At 43.2% G+C, this 21,249-nt stretch overlaps 1 protein-coding gene across 6 annotated transcripts in view; it reads left to right on the top strand.

The window, feature by feature from the left end:
• The window catches only part of MAPKAPK5 (MAPK activated protein kinase 5), a 157,887-nt gene that overhangs the window by 61,167 nt on the left and 75,471 nt on the right, over positions 1–21,249 (top strand). For 4 of the 6 annotated variants that reach the window (XM_033954489.1, XM_033954490.1, XM_033954487.1 and 1 more), the window contains exons 4-5: positions 3,179–3,276; positions 20,486–20,594. In XM_033954489.1, coding sequence (XP_033810380.1) covers positions 3,179–3,276; positions 20,486–20,594 — 207 coding nt within the window. Of the gene's footprint in view, positions 1–3,178; positions 3,277–19,336; positions 19,443–20,485; positions 20,595–21,249 lie in introns of all 6 variants that reach the window. The other 2 variants (XM_033954493.1, XM_033954492.1) reach the window with 2 other exon arrangements.

Raw genomic sequence — 21,249 nt, forward strand, 5'->3', positions numbered from 1 at the left:
TGAACTGTTGGTGAAAACGTCTTGCACAGACATGGATTAGGAATGAATTTTAGAATGAATTGTTAAAGAAAATTTTTTGCACAGCTATGGACTAGGAAGTAATCCATTAGGAAAAGAAAAAATGAACTATGATGGATTAATGCCTAAGATTGGATGAATTTAGGTTTATATAGGGATAAAAGGAGATTAGTTTTATAAAAAATAAGCTTTATATAGATAACTTTAAAGATTAAATTATTTATACTAAAATGAATTAAATTAAATTTTTTTTTTTTAAATGGGCTGGTGGAATCTAGCCAGTGATTGATATTCACGTCAGAGCACAACTAAATATTGAATGTTATTGATGCTCTTAAGTCTGAGGCATTTTTCCACTTAGGGCTCCTTTTACTAAGGTGCGCTAGCCTTTTTAGTGCACGCAGAAGAGTAGCACGCGCTATAGCGTGTGCTAGCTGAAATATTACCACCTGCTTAAAAGGAGGCGGTAGCGACTAGCTAGCACGTCTTTGTAAAAGTAGCCCTTAGTTTTTTCTTTTTCTTTTTCTTTTTTTTTTTTTTTATGTTGGTAAATCTTTAATCATTTTCATCTCTTACAACAAGTGTATAATAATCAATCAAAATAATTTTTACAAATCACTTGACAATCTTAGTTTTTTCAAGACTTCTGGGTTAATTAGTATTATTTGAATTCAATGGTAAAATAGAAATGCTTTTTTGGTTACAGTCCAAAAAAGTTATACAGTTATATATCTCCATTGTTACAATTGTTTGTGGGGTCATTGGCAACAAACATATTAACAGTGCTATTGAAGTCACTCTAGCACTAAAATCAAATATCTACCCTGGGGATCCCTGAATACCCTTTTAACATCTACTTTAAGCCCCCTCACTAATAGAATACCAGTCCCTCATGTATCTTTCATGGACTTGGATCAGATGTGACTAGCACAAAACAGATAGTTGTCTGCAATCTCATTAATTCTCTAAAAATACTTTTTTCTTATTAGGAGAGTTCAGCCCTCTCACATTATATGAAATTAACCGTAGTCCCTCCCCCAGCTTTGAAGATACTAACAGCACTTGAAGAGGAACTTTTCCCCCAGTCCCCTCCAACCCCACCCTCTCCAATTTCTCCCATACATAAACATTCTTCCCCACCCCCTCCCTTCCACTTCAGTGGGATTTCATCGACCTCCCACCATAAATCAAATCAGTTCCCCAGCTCATTACACTTCTGCTCGCACCACCCTCCCCATTTTCCTTGTGCATCATCCCTAAACCCCCCCTATAGTTCTCCAAATCACACTCACTCCCCTCCCTCCTCAGCACTCTCACAATAACTTTCCACTCGCATCTTCCTCCCCCAATTCTACTAATATCAATAAGATCACATCATCTACCTCCTTCTCTTTCGTATCTACCCCATTTGTACTGCGCAGACCGGTCCATCCACTCAGATACATCCACACAAAGCATAGACTGTAAGTCCGATGCCCTAAGGCATTAAAGAGAGGGTCACCCAAGCTCCCAGGTACAGTTTCTATAAAATGTCTTGCCCAGTAATATGTTGTGTCTCTTCAAGGTCTGCTGTTCCATTCACTGGGTAAAGATGTTGCTCCCTGTATTCTGGCACCCCTCCACCTTATGCCAGCAGAAACTGCCAGACACTTTTGGCAACTGCACTGCTCTCACCATCCTCTGGAAGTTCAATATCTTCTTTCTGTAGTAGCTCTTGGGTCCTCTCGTAAAGTAATAACTTTCTTTTGAACACCATTAATTGTAATCAACATGCCAAATGGAAAAGTCCATCGATATCTCAACTGCGCCTGGGTTAACACTCTGGCCACATCTCAGAAGGCTCACCTCTTCTGCAGCGTACTTGCTGCCAAGTCGTGATATATTTTGATCTTATGGCTTTCCCAGGTCACTGTTGTCAATTTCTGGGCCCTCTGCAACACTCGCTCCTTCAAACCAAAGCTCTGCAGACACATTATTATATCCTTTGGACAGTCCACAGTTTTAGGCCCCAAGGTCCTAAGTGCTCTTTCAGTACCAGCTGTTCATCCTGCAGAAGCCATCGCAACAGTCTGGTCATAGTCATTTGTGCGTCGAGATATGGATCTGTGTCAGAAAGGCCTGCATATGCAGATTATTCCTACGAGTGCAATTCTCCAAATCCTTCACTTTATCTATCAGGCCCTAATATTTTGCCTGAATATCCTCCAGGGTACACTGTGTGCCTGTCACGTTCTCTTCACATGTGTCTGTCTACGTTCTGACTGCCTCAACTTTGGAGCCCATGTCCAACAGATTTGATTTTATCTCTTGCAGGGCCTCTCTCACTTGCAGTGCCATTGTGACTATCTTGGCTTTCATTTCCTCTGGCCAGCCTCACATATCTGCCTTAGTGAATGCGGCTGAACCCTCCATCGCTGCTACCGCTATATTCTCACTTTCTATATCTGCAATTTCGGATGTTCGTTGGGGCACTCTGCTCTCCTTCCACTCTCTTCTTGGTAGCCGATAGGAACTCTGTCAGATGTGACACTGTCCTGCCGTTAAGGAGCTACAGCCAATAGATCGTACAGTAAGTGGGGAATTGCTCAGACTAGGGAAGGAGATTACAGCTTATGCTGCCATTTGTTCTGATGACATCACTTCCTCCAAAATTCTTACTTTCATTTATTATGATTATGATTTTATTTAGTTCCCTTCCATAAGGTTTGTATTTTTTTGAGTATTTATTTAGTACTTGTCTAGATTTGGTTTTCATGGTAATAAGAACCTGATCAACTTTCTATATTCTTAAGACTCACTAGTTGCAGATGCATCTTGTATATATATGTAAGATGCATGTTCAGTTCATTGGTGTACCTTTAAAAACAACTGTGATTTACACATTACATTTTTACAGAAGTTAATATCTGAAAATAACCAAAATATTCCCAAAATCAGGAAAAAGAAAAATTCAACAACATTATTTTGCGTGTGTATATCTTTAATGTATATCCATTGAAGATACCCCAAAAACAACACCCTTTTTTTTGGGGGGGGGGGTAGAAGGGGGAATCTGCTCTGATGACTCTTCAGAACTGTCTTGCATTAAGTTGGAAGTAATAAGATTGGATCTGATAATATATTCTTGTGCTACAGTTATGTTTCTTCTGTTTTCTTTAAGGTACGTCTGCATATGATGTGTGCAACGCATACAAATATTGTTCAGATTCTTGAAGTTTATGCTAACAGTGTGCAGTTCCCTCACGAGTCCAGCCCAAGGTAAGACCCTGATGTCAGCAAGAGGAAGAGAGGGTATTGCATTGTTGTTGTTTATTTTTCAGTTCTCGAAAAAGTTGAAAATAAGGCTTTGTTGGAGATTTCTGTTCCAGGAAATATTGAACACGTTTATGTTTTAGCATGATACGAGGTGCAAAGCAAGCACTAAATACAATAATAGGTTAAATCATCAAAAGACGAAATAAAATAGTATATAACAAGCACCCATAGAAAAATGCTATATGCAAGATTTTTTTAAAACCTGAATGAAAAACACACAGATAAAAAATCAATCTCATAACCCTCCAGTGTTAAATCCAGGACAGGCACACTGCAACATTAATGACTATAAAATGATCAGGTTTAAAATTCACCATTATATCTTCCTCCATGCCTAAATAAATTAATTGATATTCAACACTTTGCCTTTAATAAACAATACAATCTACAACTAAAAATGTATCTAGTTCCAAATTTCAGCAAATATACAGTAAACAGTGGGGCTCATAAATGCAAAGGTTGGCTAGCAAGCAAGATAAACAGCAGGGCTCATATGTAGAAAATAAGCTTGCTTTATTCTCTTTTCTGAAAAGTAAGTCTTACTAAATATGAGTTTTATGAGGTAAGACCTGTATATACTGTAGAGAAGCCTGTTGACATGTCCACTGTTACTTTATATCCTTTTAAGAAGGGATTTGCAGTAATTTTTCATCTGATGGAATGCAGTGTCCTACTAGGCCTATAGAGAATAAGCAAATATTGTGGTGCAAGGCTGTACAAACATAGGAACATAAGATTTGCCACTGCTGGGTCAGACCAGTGGTCCATTGTGCCCAGCAGTCCGCTCACGCGGCAGCCCTTAGGTCAAAGACCAGCCCTATTTGAGTCTAGCCTTACCTGCGTACTTTCTGGTTCAGCAGGAACTTGTCTAACTTTGTCTTGAATCCCTGGAGGGTGTTTTCCCCTATAACAGCCTCTGGAAGAGTGTTCCAGATTTCTACCACTCTCTGGGTGAAGAACTTCCTTACATTTGTATGGAATCTATTCCCTTTTAACTTTAGCGAGTGCCCTCTTGTTCTCTTCACCTTAGAGAGGGTGAACAATCTCTCTTTCTCTACATGAGTATGCAGATATTAAACAAAATGGCCCCCACTAAACTTAGAAAAATAAGAAATAAGAATCTGGATGGCTGGTACGATACCGAGTTAGGAAATGTGAAACGGGAGTTATGGAAACTCGAAAGACAAAGGTTGAAATCAGGGGACAGTGTAGAGAGGTTAAATTGGAGACAAAAATTAAACGAATACAAAAAACTAATAATAAAGAAGTGCACTAACTTTTTACACCCAAAAAATTGGATCACCGAACACCAACAGTAGAAATTTCTTTGAATTAAGAACATAAGCAATGCCTCCGCTGGGTCAGACCTGAGACGCGGCGGCACAACAGGTCCAGGACCTGTGCAGTAATCCTCTATCTATACCCCTCTATCCCCTTTTCCAGCAGGAAATTGTCCAATCCTTTCTTGAACCCCAGTACCGTACTCTGCCCTATTACGCCCTCTGGAAGCGCATTCCAGGTGTCCACCACACATTGGGTAAAGAAGAACTTCCTAGCATTTGTTTTGAATCTGTCCCCTTTCAACTTTTCCGAATGCCCTCTTGTTCTTTTATTTTTTGAAAGTTTGAAGAATCTGTCCCTCTCTACTCTCTCTATGCCCTTCATGATCTTGTAAGTCTCTATCATATCCCCTCTAAGTCTCCTCTTCTCCAGGGAAAAGAGTCCCAGTTTCTCCAATCTCTCAGCGTATGAAAGGTTTTCCATACCTCTTATCAGACGTGTCGCTCTCCTCCGAATCCTCTCGAGTAACGCCATGACCTTCTTAAGGTACAGTGACCAATATTGGACGCAGTACTCTAGATGTGGGCGCACCATCGCCCGATACAATGGCAGGATAACTTATTTAATTCTGGTAGTAATACCCTTCTTGATTATACCTAGCATTCTATTTGCTCTCTTAGCGACCGCTGCGCACTGTGCCGTCGGCTTCATTGTCATGTCCACCATTACCCCCAAGTCCCTTTCTTGGGTACTCTCATACAATAACATCCCTCCCATCGTGTAATTGCACCTCGGGTTTCTGCTTCCCACATGTAATACTTTACATTTCTCAACGTTGAACTTCATCTGCCATCTCGTCGCCCTTTCCCCTAGTTTGTTCAAGTCCCTTTGCAATTTTTCGCAGTCCTCTTTAGTCCGAGCTCCACTAAATAGTTTGGTGTCGTCTGCAAATTTTATTATCTCACACTTTGTCCCTGTTTCTAGATCATTTATGAATATATTAAATAGCAGCGGCCCTAGCACCGAGCCCTGAGGGACACCACTCGTGACCCTCCTCCAGTCTGAGTAGTGGCCTTTTACTCCTACCCTCTGTATCCTGCCCGCCAACCAGTTTCTGATCCATCTATGTACGTCTCCTTCCACCCCATGGTTCTTCAGTTTCCGAAGTAGGCATTCATGGGGTACCTTGTCAAAGGCTTTTTGGAAATCTAGATATATGATGTCTGTGGGGTCTCCTCTGTCCATCCGTTTGTTAATTCCTTCGAAGAAGTGCAATAAGTTTGTTAGGCACGATCTCCCCTTGCAAAAACCATGTTGGCTGGTTATCAGAAGTTCGTTTCTTTCAAGATGTTCATCGATATTTTCTTTTATCAGTGTTTCCGCCATTTTCCCTGGAACAGAGGTCAGACTCACCGGTATGTAGTTTCCCGGGTCACCTCTTGATCTCTTTTTAAAGATGGGTGTAACGTTGGCTATCTTCCACTACTCCGGGATCACGCCTGTTTTCAGGGATAGATTATAAATTTGCTGCAGTAGTACCACTATTTCCTCCTTTAGTTCCTTCAGAACCCTTGGATGGATTCCATCCAGACCCGGGGATTTGTCAGTTTTTAATTTTTCTCTCTGCCTGCGTACATCTTCAAGGCTCACTTCCATGGATGTTAATTTTTCTGCTTGATCTCCCTTGAATATTTGCTCAGGTTCCGGTATGTTGGATGTGTCTTCATTTGTAAATACAGATGAAAAGAACATGTTAAGTCTTTCTGCCACTTCTTTCTCTTCCTTCACCACTCCCTTCCTGTCTCTGTCGTCCAGCGGTCCCACCTCCTCCCTAGCCGGCTGCTTCCCTTTAACATATCTAAAGAACGGTTTGAAATTTCGTGCTTCCCTGGCTAGCCTCTCTTCATACTCTCTTTTGGCTTTTCGTACCACACGGTGACATTCTTTTTGATATTTCCTGTGCTCTTTCCAGTTCCCCTCAGTTTTGACCTTTTTCCATTTCCTGAATGATTTTTTCTTATTGCCTATCGCGTCTTTCACTATTTTAGTTATCCACACCGGGTCTTTTGTTCGACTCTTTTTGCACCCCTTTCTGAATGTGGGGATATACAAATTTTGCGCCTCGCTCACCGTGTCCCTGAAGAAAGACCAGGCATGTTCTACCATTTACCATTTTCTGGAAATGTTCCTAAGTTTCTTCCTTAATCATTTCCCTCGTTGCTTCGTAGTTTCCTTTCCTAAAGTTGAAAGTTGTCGCTATGGTTCTCTTTCCTTTCGGTATTCCAACCTCAACCTTGAACTTGATCATATTATGATCGCTATTTCCCAACGGTCCCACTACTTCCACTTCCACCCATTTAGGATTAGATCCAGAGTGGCATTTCCTCTCGTTGGTTCTCTAACAAGCTGCTGCATGAAGCAATCTTGTGTAGCCTCCAGGAATTCTGTCTCCCTAGCGTATCTTGAGCTTCCAAGACTCCAGTCTATCCCGGGGTAGTTGAAATCTCCCATAATAATCGTGTTACCGCTTTTGCATTCCTGCTTCATTTCGGCTTCCATTTCTTCATTGATATCTCCGGTTTGCCCGGGTGGATGATAGTATAGGCCCATCTTTATGTCAGACCCTTTCCTTCCCGGTATTTTAACCAATAGCGATTCCAGCTTGTTGGTCATCTCTGCTGTGTCCATTCTTGTTGATTGTATGCTTTCTTTTATGTATAGGGCTATTCCACCTCCTTTCTGTCCTGACCTGTCCTGGCGATAGAGCTTGTACCCCGGCAGTGTTGAATCCCATTTGTTTTCCTCATTCCACCATGTTTCAGTGACTCCAATGATGTCTATGTCCTCTGCATTGGCCATGGCTTCTAATTTCCCCATTTTATTTCTTAGGCTTCTTGCATTAGTATATATGCAATTTAGATCCTGGTGTTTTCTTATCTTCATTTCCTTTCCCTGTGCTTCGGTCCTTGGTTTCTTCTCTTTTGCTTCAATCTTTCTAACTTCCTCTTCTGGATTAGTTGACTCCTGTAATTTGTCCCTTGTTTCTTCCCAGCCTTTTTTCCCCTTAGTCTCTTCACAGGATACCTTCTTTCGAATCGTCGATTGTCAGCTTTCCCCTTCTTCTTAGTTTAAAGCCTGTTCTATTCCTCTCCTGACGTTGTTTGCTAGAAGTCTAGTTCCCGCCGCGCTCAGGTGCAGTCCATCTCTCCTGTAGAGCTTGCTCTTGCCCCAGAACGTTGTCCAGTTCCTCATGAAGTGGAACTCTTCTTCCTCACACCATTTCCTCATCAATGCATTTATTGATTGTAGTTCCTTCTGCCTTTTCACATCTGCCCTCGGTACTGGTAGGATCTCTGAGAACGCTATCTTCTGGGTCCTCATCTTCAGCTTCCTTTCCAGGATCTTGAACTGTTCAATCAGCGTGCTTCTTCTGAAGTCTCTCCTGCTGACATCATTCATCCCGATGTGGATCATTACTGTGGTCTCTTCCATCTCCGCTCCTTCCAGGATCTTTCCAATTTTGTCCACGATGTCCTTAGTTCTTGCTCCTGGGAGGCAGGTCACCAGTCGGTCCTCTCTCCCTCCTGCTATGTGGCTGTCCACATGCCTCAGGATCGAGTCTCCCACTAGGATCGCTGACTTTCCCTTCTTCCATTTTCTCTTCGGTCTCAGGTCAGTGTCCTCGGTGTCCTTCGCTATTTCTTCTTCCAGGCATCGACTAGCCATTTTCTTCCCCTCGTGTGGTGTTCCTCTGTGAGTATCTTCTTTGAGGTCATCTGTTTCTTGTTCTCCCTTCCATGTTGGTGTAACTTCATATTTCATTTGAAGGTTGTTCTCTTCCACCCTCCTCCTTTATGCTTCCTCAATTAATTTCTCAAGTTTCCTGACTTCCTCCTCAATGTGTCTCTCACTCATGAAGTCTTCAGCTGTCCCGGTTGGATCCTTGGTGGTGTAAAGTCCTTCTAGCTCCTGTATCTTGTCCTCAAGTTGCTTGACTTCCTTCTTAGTCAACAATCTCTACGATATACAGGCCTTCTCATGTTCTACCCTAGATTCCCCACCATCTGCAGACGACTTGGCTGAATTTTTCAACAACAAAATCAACAACTTCAGATCCAAACTAACGGGCTCCACAAACAACCATTTGAACTACCCAGTTGCCCAACACAAAGATGAACCTAGGGTAGATATGGCCTGGAATAATTTTACTACTCTATCCTGGCAACAATTCTCCATATACTACATAAAATATGCTGATTCCTACTGCAGATTAGACTGCTGCCTCCCAAATATAATGAAAGTGGCTCCAGTCACTTTTAAAGCCAAGTTATACAACTGGCTCTCCTCTCTTTTACTAACCAGAATTTTTCCTCAGGATTTAGGCCAGATTCTGATCACTCCGATCATCAAAAATCCTAGAGAATCTACCATCCGACATCCAATTACAGACCAATTGCGAGCACTCCCTTGTTCGTTAAGCTGATGGAAAGCTTGGTCAACCTGGAACTAGTAATGTATTTGGACAAATTTAGCGTACTGCAAGACAATCAGTTAGGGTTTCGCTCTGGGTTCAGCACTGAAACTGTCATTGCATCACTGCTGGATTTCCTTCCTACCTTATTCAGTCAGGGTACCAGTGCCCTAATTCTTCAGCTAGACCTTAGTAGTGCCTTCGACCTGGTTGACCATGCCATTCTGATTGACTGTTTAGAATCAATTGGTTTTTCAGGTAACGTGTTAAGATGGTTTCGGGGTTTTTTTGAGCAAATGGTCATATCAAGTCTATAGTGACAATAAAACATCCTATAGTTGGGTAAACTCCTGCGGAATCTTGCAGGGTTCTCCTCTATCCCCCACATTGTTCAACATCTACCTTGCCTCTTTGGGGAACTTACTACAAAGCTTAAAAGTTAAATTTTATATCTATGCTGATGATATCACCATAGTTATTCCCCTTACTACCCTGACCTCCGAGACAAAGATTCATCTATCATCCATTCTAAAGCAAATTGAACTATGGATGACTGAATTCAAATTGAAGCTCAACACAGATAAAACTAAATTTTTCCTGGCAAGTCCTATTGACAAAATTAAAGACTTATCGATCTCCTTGAATGGTCAGGTCTTCCCTATTGACCACTCCATAAAAATTCTGGGAGTGACCCTAGACAGCCAACTTACTCTAAATGCTCACACAAATTTATTGGTTAAAAAATGTTTCTCGTTACTATGGAAACTCAGAACCATAAGAAAATACTTTGATGCAGCATCTTTCCGCTTACTGGTTCAGTCTTCCATCTTGAGCATACTCGATTATTGCAACATCATCTACCTGGGATCCTTCAAAAAAAACATTCTAAGTCTCAGAGTCATTCAAAATTCGGCAGTTCAACTGATGTTTGGGCTGAAGAAATGGGAACACATAAGCCCCTATTATCAAAAACTCCACTGGCTGCCCCTGGAGGCGCGAATTCTGTTCAAGTTTTCTTGTCTGTGTTATAAATTAATATTTGGTCTGGCCCCCACTTTCCTAGTTTCCCAATTTAACCTGGCAAGTTCTATTAGGCCCACATGAAGAACACATCTGTTCACCTATCCGACAATAAAAGCCTGCCACTACAAAAGATTTCTGGACAGAACCCTTGCCTTCCAGGCAGGCAAATGGAACGATTGGCTAACTAACATCATCATGTACTCCTCAACTTACCTCAATTTTAGAAAATTGGTAAAAACGAGTTTATTCAATCGGTTTGTAAACTAAGAATTTTTATATCTCTGCTAATTCAACCAGTAACCTTAAGATCTATATAGCTTTCCACTTCTTCCATTATGTAAGATTGCATTGATGACTTTGAGAACCTTTTCTTCCATTATGTAAGATTGTATTGACGACTTTGAATTGTGATCTCTTCGCTGATTGTCCAGCCCTTCTTGTTGTAAACCGCCTCGAACTTTCATGGCTTTGGTGGTATATAAGAATAAAAGTATTATTATTATTACTAAGTCAGTTCCCTTCAATATCTTGAATGTTTCGATCATGTCCCCTCTGTCTCCTCATATCAAGGGAGAAGAGACCCAGTTTCTCTAGCCTCTCATTGTACAGCAACTCCTCTAGCCCCTTAACCATTTTTGTCGCTCTTCTCTGGACCCTTTCGAATAGTACTATGTCCTTCCTCATGTACGGTGACCAGTGTTGGACGCAGTATTTCGAGCTGGGCCCTGCTTTCTGGAAAGACCTAAAAGCCCTTCATTGCCAATATGCAGTTCTCCTATGTTGCATTAGCTTCTTTCAGTTTCTCCTTGTCCAGTGAAATCATTGGATATTTTCTTTATTTTTCTAGCTCCAAAGAGTTGCATAAGTGGTCTTTTTCGTTGTTACTGACTTCAGCAAAAAAATCACTTAGCTCTTCTAATAAGATTTGTGGTATTTTCATATTCTTGATTTTTCTTGACATGACTTGCTGATGTGCTTCCAAACCTTGTATGATTCTTCGTTCTGATTTTTGCTTTTGGCATTATCCTAAGACAGGCAGCATAGAAACATAGAAATAGACGGCAGATAAGGGCCACGGCCCATCTAGTCTGCCCACCCCAATGACCCTCCCCTACCTTTCTCTGTGAATAGATCCCACGTGTCTATCCCATTTGGCCTTAAAATCAAGCACGCTGCTGGCCTCAATAACCTGAAGTGGAAGACTATTCCAGCGATCAACCACCCTTTCAGTGAAAAAGAATTTCCTGGTGTCCCCGTGCAGTTTCCCGCCCCTGATTTTCCACGGATGCCCCCTTGTTGCCGCGGGACCCTTGAAAAAGAAGATATCTTCTTCCACCTCAATGCGGCCCGTGAGATACTTGAATGTCTCGATCATGTCACCCCTCTCTCTGCGTTCCTCGAGTGAGTACAGCTGCAACTTATCCAGCCGTTCCTCGTACGGGAGATCCTTGAGTCCTGAGACAATCCGAGTGGCCATTCTCTGGACCAACTCCAGTCTCAGCACATCCTTATGGTAATGCGGCTTCCAGAATTGCACACAGTATTCCAGGTGGGGCCTCACCATGGATCTATACAATGGCATAATGACTTCAGGCTTACGGCTGATGAAACTCCTGCGTATGCAACCTATGATTTGCCTTGCCTTGGATGAAGCTTGCTCCACTTGATTGGCAGTCTTCATGTTCTCACTGACGATCACCCCTAAGTCTCGTTCTGCTTCAGTTCTTGTTAGGATCTCGCCATTAAGGGTGTAAGTCTTGCATGGATTTTGGCTGCCAGGTGCATGACTTTGCATTTTTTGGCATTGAAGCTGAGTTGCCAGGACCTAGACCATCGCTCCAATAGGAGTAGGTCGTGCATCATGTTGTCGGACATTGAATTTATGTCTGTTGTGCTTTTGCCCACTACATTGCTTAGTTTGGCGTCATCGGCGAATAATGTTATTTTACCTCGCAGCCCTTCTGCCAAGTCTCTTATAAAGATGTTGAATAGGATCGGGCCCAGGACCGAGCCCTGCGGCACTCCACTGATTACCTCCGTCATTTTGGAGAGGGTGCCGTTCACCACTACCCTCTGAAGCCTACCTCCAAGCCAGTTCCCAACCCATTTCGTCAATGTGTCGCCCAATCCTATAGAACTCATCTTGCTCAGCAACCTGCTTTACTGAAGTTCAGGTATACGATGTCCAGGGACTCCCCAACATCCAGCTTCCTCGTCACCCAGTCAAAGAAGCTGATCAGGTTGGATTAGCAGGATCTCCCCTTAGTAAATCCATGTTGACGGGGATCCCGTAGATTCTCCTCGTTCAGGATCGTATCCAATTGGCGTTTGATTAGAGTTTCCATTAGTTTGCACACTATTGATGTGAGACTCACCGGTCTGTAGTTTGCTGTCTCCATCTTGGAGCCTTTCTTGTGGAGTGGAATTATGTTAGCCGTCTTCCAGTCCAACGGGACGTTACCCATACTAAGGGAGAGATTGAAGAGCGCGGATAGCGGTTCCACCAAGTCATCACACAACTCCCTGAGCACCCTGGGGTGTAGGTTGTCAGGCCCCATTGCCTTGTTAACCTTAAGCTTTGACAGCTCGCAGTAGACACCGCTGGGTGCAAACTCGAAATTACTAAACGGGTCATCTGCATCAACCCTTGTCTGTAGCTGAGGGCCGAGTCCTGGCGCCTCGCGGGTGAAGACTGAGCAGAAGTATTCATTTAACAGTTGGGCTTTTTCCGAGTCCGCTTCTACATAGTCTCCGTCTGGTTTCCTAAGACGTACTATCCTGCCTGAGTTCTTATTTCTGTCACTGATATACCTGAAGAAGGATTTATCTCCTTTCTGGATGTTCTTCGCTAGAGACTCCTCCATGCGGAATTTGGCCTCCCTAACTGCTGTTTTGACGGCTTTTGACTTGGCCAGATAGACTTCCCTAGAGTCCTGTTTCCCTGATTGTTTATAAGAGATGAATGCTTTTTTCTTATCCTTGATGAGGTCCGAAATCTCCGCAGAGATCCACTGTGGCTTATTCCTTCGCCGTTTACTTACTGATTTAACATAGCGGTTTGTTGCTTCTTGTATGGTGGCTTTCAAAGTCGACCACATTTCTTCCACGTTATCGGTTTCTGCTTGGCTTTGTAGCGCCTGGTGAACGAAGTCTCCCATTTCTTTGAAGTTTGTGTCCTTGAATTTGAGGACCTTGGTCAGTGTGGTAGATTTAGTGAAACCTTTCCTGAGATTGAACCATACCATGTTGTGATCACTGGAGGCCAATGTGTCGCCCACCGAGACCTCTGTGACACTTTCTCCATTGGTAAGTATCAGGTCCGTATTGCCTGATCACTTGTTGGTTCCAACACCAGTTGCCTGAGTCTTGCTCCCTTCATAGAGTTTAATAGCCTCCTGCTGCTGCCGGAAGCAGAGGAAAGGGTGTCCCAATCCACATCAGGCATGTTGAAGTCACCTAACAATACTGTGTCCCCAAGCAAGGTGATATTCTCTATATCTCCGATTAATTCCATATCTAGGTCATCCTGTTGTCTTGGGAGTCTTTATATTACGCCAAGATACAGGCATTTGTCCTTCCCTCTGGCCAAATTTACCCAAATTGTGGGTGATATCATCCAAGGAGCCTGGTATGGACAGTGAATAGTGCACCGGCACTTTAAGAAATCCAAAGCTTTCATACTGCCTGCTACCACGCATGCGCGAGCGCCTTCCCGCCCGATGAGGGCTTGCGATACCTCATTTCTTCGTTTTTCATGGAGTGAAGAAGCTGTGTTTCTGATAGCTGCGTGCCTTCCATGTGTCACATGTTATTTCTTTAATTTTCTATTTAGTCCGTTGTATTTGCTTTCACTTCACAAATTTTAAAACAAAAGAAACTTAATTTCTTTGTTCCCCCTTTTCCCTCTTTGAGGATGGGGATCGACCATTACATTTGACAGTTTTCTCTTTTCTTTTAAAATTGAGTTCAATTTAGCCGATCAGGTGTTCCCGTCCATGTCGAAACCATTGACAGGATTTAAGAAGTGCTGTCGGTGTCAGCGATTATATTTCTATCGCTGACCCACATAACTGGTGAATCCAGTATTTGGGGCCTGAACACCATGTAGATTTCTGTATTCATCGTTCCATCCTTCAAAAGCGTTCACTTAAAGCTCGAAAGATTCAGTAGGAAAAACTGTTTGGTCGCAACATACCAGATAAATCTTTATCATCGGTACCATCGGTTCCTGCTTTGGCATCAACATCAGAGGGACAGGCTAAGCTCAGACCAACAGATAGGGTCAGAGTTCCTATCAAACCATCAGGTTACAGAATCCTGGGGAGGGGAAGATGAGGGTGAGAAAAGCCTGGAGCAGCGGGAGGTGCCTTACAAAAAAGAACAGCCTAAGAGGCAAGCTCACAGCTCAGCTAAGGCACCACTGCTGGGCCCAATTAAGGCTAATCAGAAAACCCAGCAGAAGCAACAGGTTGTCCCTCCCCCTTACAGGTTAGGGCGTATCCAGCTCAGGGCTTTAGAGTCTGAACTGTGGAGAAACAATTCAGTCTGCCCTGGGTCAGCCCAGGAAGGAGGCTCGAGGGACTGGGCTCCTGAGTCATCACAGAGTCAGGACATTTCGATGGCAGATGTTACTACTGTCCCTGAGGCCAACCAGCCAGCCAGCCAGGACACCATAGAACTCATGGATACTTCCCTGGAACCAGAGGAAAGCTACATGGATCAAAGCTAAGTTGGACTTTTTTGCTGTTTTTGTTTGCTTTTGAATCTGGTTTTCTTTTGGGGCTGTCTGGAAGCACCAGGCGAGTGCAAGCAGCGTGAGCAGTGCTAGGTTCACGGCTGCAGGTGTGCCTTATTATCTGAGACGGTGAAGAAAGTGTTTTGTTTTTTTTTCTTGAACATTTTGACTTTTGCCTTTTCCTCTGTTTGGATGTTTCTTTGTGACTGACCGGGTGAAAGGGGTAGTAGTGGGGAGAATCCACCTAAGATCCTCAGGGCTGGATTGTGGGGCCAATTTTTGGCAAGCTTTAAATTAGTGGATTCAACTACTCCCCTCCCCCACCAGCTGCTTGTTAAGTTGGCTGGGGAAGGCCTGTTAAAAACCAGGCCTAGGCAGCACATTCTAACAGTGTTTAAAAACCATTGTGAATGACCAGTGTGAAGGCTGGGTGTTCCGGTAGCCGTATTTTGCCCTTTTTGACTGTGAGACTGACAGGGCAAGGCTACAATTGAAGCATTTTGGACTTACCTGCAAGCAAGGTGTGGGCTGTATTTTTGTAAGCCCAAGTTTTATGTTTATGTTTGAGTGCAAAGACTAAATTGTAGCTGTTTTGCTACCGGAGAAATAAAGTTGGACTCAAGGTCTTTTGAAACACTTTATGAATCCTGACATTTATTTTTTCTTTATATTATTAAGAACCAGCAGGACCTTCAACTTCCTTTGAGGGCACGTCAAGGTCGGTCTTTATTGTGCCCTGACCGGTGACCATTTGCAAAACCCGGCACCGGCAGGATCACAGAGTTTAGTAGTATATTCAAACTAATCTCCACACCAGTGTCAACATCGACCTCATCGGTATCAACCCAGCCTGAGTGTAGCTCTCATAAGGCATAGGGTACCACTTCAGAGCCTGCATCTAAATGTCACTCTGCTTCACATTGATGTTCTCCAAGTCAGCGTCAACGCTCATTTTCAGAGCGTTGGTCTGTATCCAGAGGACATGGACACTCTTGATCCAAGTGTTGGCAATCATCTTCATCAGAGCATCATCAATGCATCGATGTATATCTGCACATCGAGATTCTGCTTCGAGGCATCGAAGATCATCCTCCAGTTATTGGGACAATTCATCAGTGTCAACGTTATTCATCGGGACATTGACATTCTTCATCTAAATATCGATTTTTTTCAATCAAAGTGCTCTTCTTTGAAGCATTCATCTAGGTATCAGCCTTCTTTTTCTTCAATATTGGTACTAACGTCATAAGGAATCCATGAATTATGATCAGGACTCAGATTTAATGTCAGATCAAAGTGGTTCGGGGGGGGGGGGGGTAGATGTATCAGCTCCTGAATCTTATGGAATACCTTCTGAAGAGTCTCCCCCACCACCTAGGAAAAGATCTCTTCCTGACAGTTTCTCTTTCACTAAGTACTGCAGACAGTTGGGAAAAGAGCTTCCTGTAAAATTAGAAGCAGACATGGAGTCCAGAGCTAAGTTACTGGAAGCATTAGACCAGAGGTATCCAACCCGTGGCCAATGGGCCGCATGCAGCCCAGCTTGAAATGTGACATGTGGGCGTTTTGCTCATTGCTGGGAGATCACAAAATGCTGAATCGCCCACTTTTCACAGAATTAGTACCGTGCTAGGGCTATTTTTTTTTCTGTAATTGGGCGGGTTACGGGATTTGTGGATTTTTTTTCCATTGGTTCTGCTGAAGTCATTTGTGATTGGTCCATTGTGCCCCAGCTGAACCAATGAAAATTAACGAGTTTCAATGAGACCGGTCTGGTGGGAACAGCCATCCTGAGCAGTGAGCTGAGTATGCACGTAGTGAGAGCACGGCTTATGCTGCTGCTGATTGGTCTGGAGGTGGTAACATGAAGGCTTAGAATGGGACTTGGAGATGCTGGAGAGAGAGCTGCAGAGCAGGTGGCAGGTTGCCAGTGAAATCTGGCTGGGGAGTGATGGGGTGATAAATGCTGGCTTAGGGGGGATAGGAAAGAGTGTAAGAAATGTTGGCTGGAAGGCAACAGGGATGAGAGAGATGCTGGCTGGGGGGTTGGGGATACAGGGATGAGATGCTGACTAGGGGGGGAGTATGCAGCATGTTGGGGGGTACAGGGACAAGAGAGATGCTGGTTGGAAAGGGGGTACAGGCTTGAGAGAGAGGGATGAGTGAGAGATGCAGACTTGATGGGTTAAGAGAGAGGCTGGCTCAGGGGTGGAAGATCCAACACAACAAGAAGAACATAACAGAGAAGAGATTCTAGATGGGGACTGAGTGTAAATAGAGGGACACTGAAGTAATGCTGGGCACAGAGAGGGACAGATATGGAGAGGAATGCTTGATGGGGAGAGAGAATTGAGATGACATAAAAGGATAGCTAGACACAGGGACATTGCTTGAAAAGGGGTGCTAATAAAATCATTGGAATGGAGAGGAAGACAGAGGAGAGAAGCTCAGGATAGAGATGAGAGAGGGAGGGGACAGATGCTGGATAGATGGGGACAAAATGTAAAATAGGTGATCCTGGGAAGACAGTTTAAAAAAACAAACAGAAAAAGCAGAAAAGGTACTCTGGAACCTAAGTGAACTCTCACGTCGAATGTGAACTCTCAAGGCCCAGCACAGGAAGCAGATCTTCAGGCACCGGCACCATGCACAGGACATGCTTGTGCCGGTGCCGCTGCGGAGGCTACAGCAAAGTAAGAAGAGGGTTCGGGTGGGTTGGGGGGACCTCAGGTCGCGGCGGGGGAGGGGGGGGTGCCCGATGGTGGCGGGGGAGGGGGGTGCCCGATCGCGGGGGGAGGGTGCTCACAAATCGAAGCGCGCTCGTTTTCTAAGGCGCCGATTTTGCGAATGTTTTGCTCGTCTTGCAAAACACTCGCAAACCGGTGCACTCGTAAACCGAGGTACCACTGTATTAGAGTTTCTCATAGAGCTAGGGGGAAAAAAAGGACACCAAAGCAAAACTGGCCGAGGAGTAGGAAAGAGAAAGTGGAGAAGGATAGGCAGGTTAGCCAGATGAATGTTGGGTATCATTAAGAAAGATATCACAACCAGGATGAAGGATGTCATCATGCCGCTGTATCGTGCGATGGTGCGCCCACATCTGGAGTACTGTGTCCAGTATTGATCGCCGTACCTCAAAAAGAACATGGCGATACTTGAAAGGGTCACAGAGAAGAGCGACGAAAATGATAAAAGGTATGGAAAACTTTTCATATGCTGACAGGCTAGAAAAGCTGGGGCTCTTCTCCCTGGAAAAGCGGAGACTTAGAGGAGACATGATAGAAACTTTCAAGATCATAAAAGGCATAGAGAAGGTAGACAGGGACAGATTCTTCAGACTACAGGGAACCACAAGTACAAGGGGGCACTCGGGAAAGCTGAAAGGGGACAGGTTTAGAACCAATGCTAGGAAGTTCTTCTTCACTCAGAGGGTGGTAGACACATTGAATGCGCTCCCGGAGGTTGTGATAGGGCAGAGTACACTATGGGGATTCAAAGACGGATTGGATAAATTCCTGAAGGATAGGGGGATTGTGGGGTACAGATGGAGGTAGAGATAGGGTATAGAAAGAGTATAGATAGAAACAAGGGGATTATAGGGCCAAGTCAAGGAGCACCTGACAGTCATGGACCTGATGGGCTGCCGCGGGTGCGGACTGCTGGGCAGGATGGACCTCTGGTCTGACCCAGCGGAGGCAACTTCTTATGCTTTTATGCTAGAAGCAGGGGAGAAAGAGGGAAAGAAGCTAGGTGGGGCTCAAGAGGAGAGAAACACATTGGTGTGGAAGAGGAAGAGAGGGGAAATCTGGACAGAGGGGAAATTATGTGCATGGGGGTATACGGACAGAGACATAAAGGGGAGATACATGGGAATGGTATATGGACACGGGGGGGGGGGGGGCAACGCTGGACACAGGAATATTCTACTTATTTGCTTATCCATAAATGAATGGGTGTAGATATAAGACCTTTTTAGATAGGACCCTAGCATTTCAAGCTGGTAGGCAACAATCTTGGTTAGGTAAATGTATTCAGCAGGCTATGTTATCCTATTGCAGTTTTTGGAAATAATTAATTAATTAAGACTACTTTGTTCGATAAGTTTATTACTTAGTGAGTTTTATTATTGAAATTCTATTTTACAAATATATATATTTTTTTTACTGTATTATTGTATTTCGCTGATTGTCCAGCTCTTTTTAGTGTAAACCACCTAGAACCCTTGGTTATGGCAGTATAAAAGAATAAAGTTGTTATTATTATTATACAGATACAGAGGGGAGATATTAAAAATGGGGAAAATAGGAACACAGAAGGGAGATGGTTTGTGCGGATAGGATCAGATGGTTGACGGGGCGGGGACGGGGACCGAGGTTGCAGGGATGGGGACTAAGCTTGCAGGGACGGGACGGGGTCCGAGTTCACAGGGACAGGGAGGAGACGGGGACAAATTTTCCCCCGTGTCATTCTCTATTTTCAATCACATTGAACAGGCAGGTCCTCTGAAGCCCTGCAGAACTCGTATGTCCCTTGCTATTGAAAATCAGATGTTGGAAAAGCACTCAACTTGCAGAAATGTAAGTGGAGGACTGAGAAAAGGTATGAGCTAAAAACAAATTTCCTTAAAAGAGACTCCATGAGGAGGTTTAATGACTTTTAATGAAGGTTTGCCAGCTGTTATGAGGGCAAGACCATACAGTATATCCCTTCTTTTCCAATATGAAAACTTCTTAAATGCTGTCACACAAATTCAAACTAATTAATTGCAACTATTAAGAAAAAAATCCCCAATTTATCTGAATGCACGGTAAGCAAAGTTCAAAATTGAAACGTATGACTAAAAAAAATTCTAAAATAAAAAGATAAGGTGTTTTTGAGAGATGAAAGATACGAGTGTCCCAGTAATGCACACACTATTTTGTTTAGATGCCTGCAATCCTTTTCTTTCCTCTATTTTAAAGGTATTACACTTGTGACCCTGGGCAAGTCACTTAATCCCCCCATTGCTCCAGGTATATTAGATAGATTGTGAGCCCGCCGGGACAGACATGGAAAAATGCTTGAGTACCTGAATAAACTTCATGCAAACCGTTCTGAGCTCCCCTGGGAGAACGATATAGAAAATGAATAAATAAATAAATAAATTTGTCTTGACTTATTTTGAATATAGCTTTCCCTCCATATTCGTAGGGGTTAGTTTTTCGGCCATCTCTGACCAACCCCCGCCTCCCTCCTGCGTCCCTGGATCTTACCTGTTGGTCTAGCGGAACTCATGGCAGCCATTTTGATGACTGCACAGGGCAGGAGAATAGGAAGATCGTTCCTGCCCCGTGTCGCCGCTAGGCCACCAGGTAAGATTTGGGAAGCTCGGACAGCCTAAAAATAGAAGAAAAATACAGGAAAACTTAGACCAAAAAAAATCACAAATAACTGAATCTGCGGATACAGAGGGAGAAGTGTATTGTCTTGCAACATAGTTTGAGAATCATGTGGTTTTCTCCATTGTTTGAGTGGATATATTGTATGTTATATGATTATTGCATTATGGGTATAATGCTTTTGCTCACTCCTTTAGGCATAGAGCTGGATCTTCTCATCTGAGACTTGTTTGAAATTAACAGAATTGAATTATTTTCAAACAGGGCTCGGCTACTAATTGTAATGGAGATGATGGAAGGGGGAGAACTGTTTCACAGAATCAGCCAGCACCGGCACTTTACTGAGAAGCAAGCAAGCCAAGTAACAAAGCAGGCAAGTGTCAGGACCACCCCACATTTAGCCAGCATGCCATCGGCAAACATGCAGCGAGTATCTCATTGACAAACAGGAGAGCCATTAAAAAAAATACCTACTTCATGATTAAGAGAATGTTCTTATTGCCTGCTTTGTTATAGGTAGAATTTCAGAATTGGTTACATTTTCTGTAACGCACCCTGGTGTTTGATGCTGCTGATAGTTATGTATTTGTGTCGTAATTTAAATATTTTTGGAGTTTAACCTTTTCCTATCGTAATAAATTTTACGTTACGCTGGTTCCAATCGTAATTATTTTAGCAAAGTTTTGTATTATTTACCGTTATCATTTACGGCTATTGTAAACATAATGTGAATAAGTCATAAGTCTGTAAGTCCATACAGACTGTATATCCACGATGGCAATGATATTTTTGGAATGTCCCGTCATCCGGGACTCACGATAGGAAAAGGTTAATCTCTGGTGCACTCACTGTTTCAGGTGTGCAGTAGATGTTTTCTTCACCTTTTGGTGGCGGTGGACAAGCTTTGTTCTTTGTGTCTTGTGTTAGGAGGCAAAAAAATCTGTACTGTATAATTCTTTAAATGTATTTGGAAGCTGATAAAGAAATGATGCTCTTAAAATGAATTAGTATTCAGGATATCCAGAAAT

This window comes from Geotrypetes seraphini, chromosome 8 (genome assembly GCF_902459505.1).
Source record: "Geotrypetes seraphini chromosome 8, aGeoSer1.1, whole genome shotgun sequence".
NCBI lineage: Eukaryota > Metazoa > Chordata > Amphibia > Gymnophiona > Dermophiidae > Geotrypetes > Geotrypetes seraphini.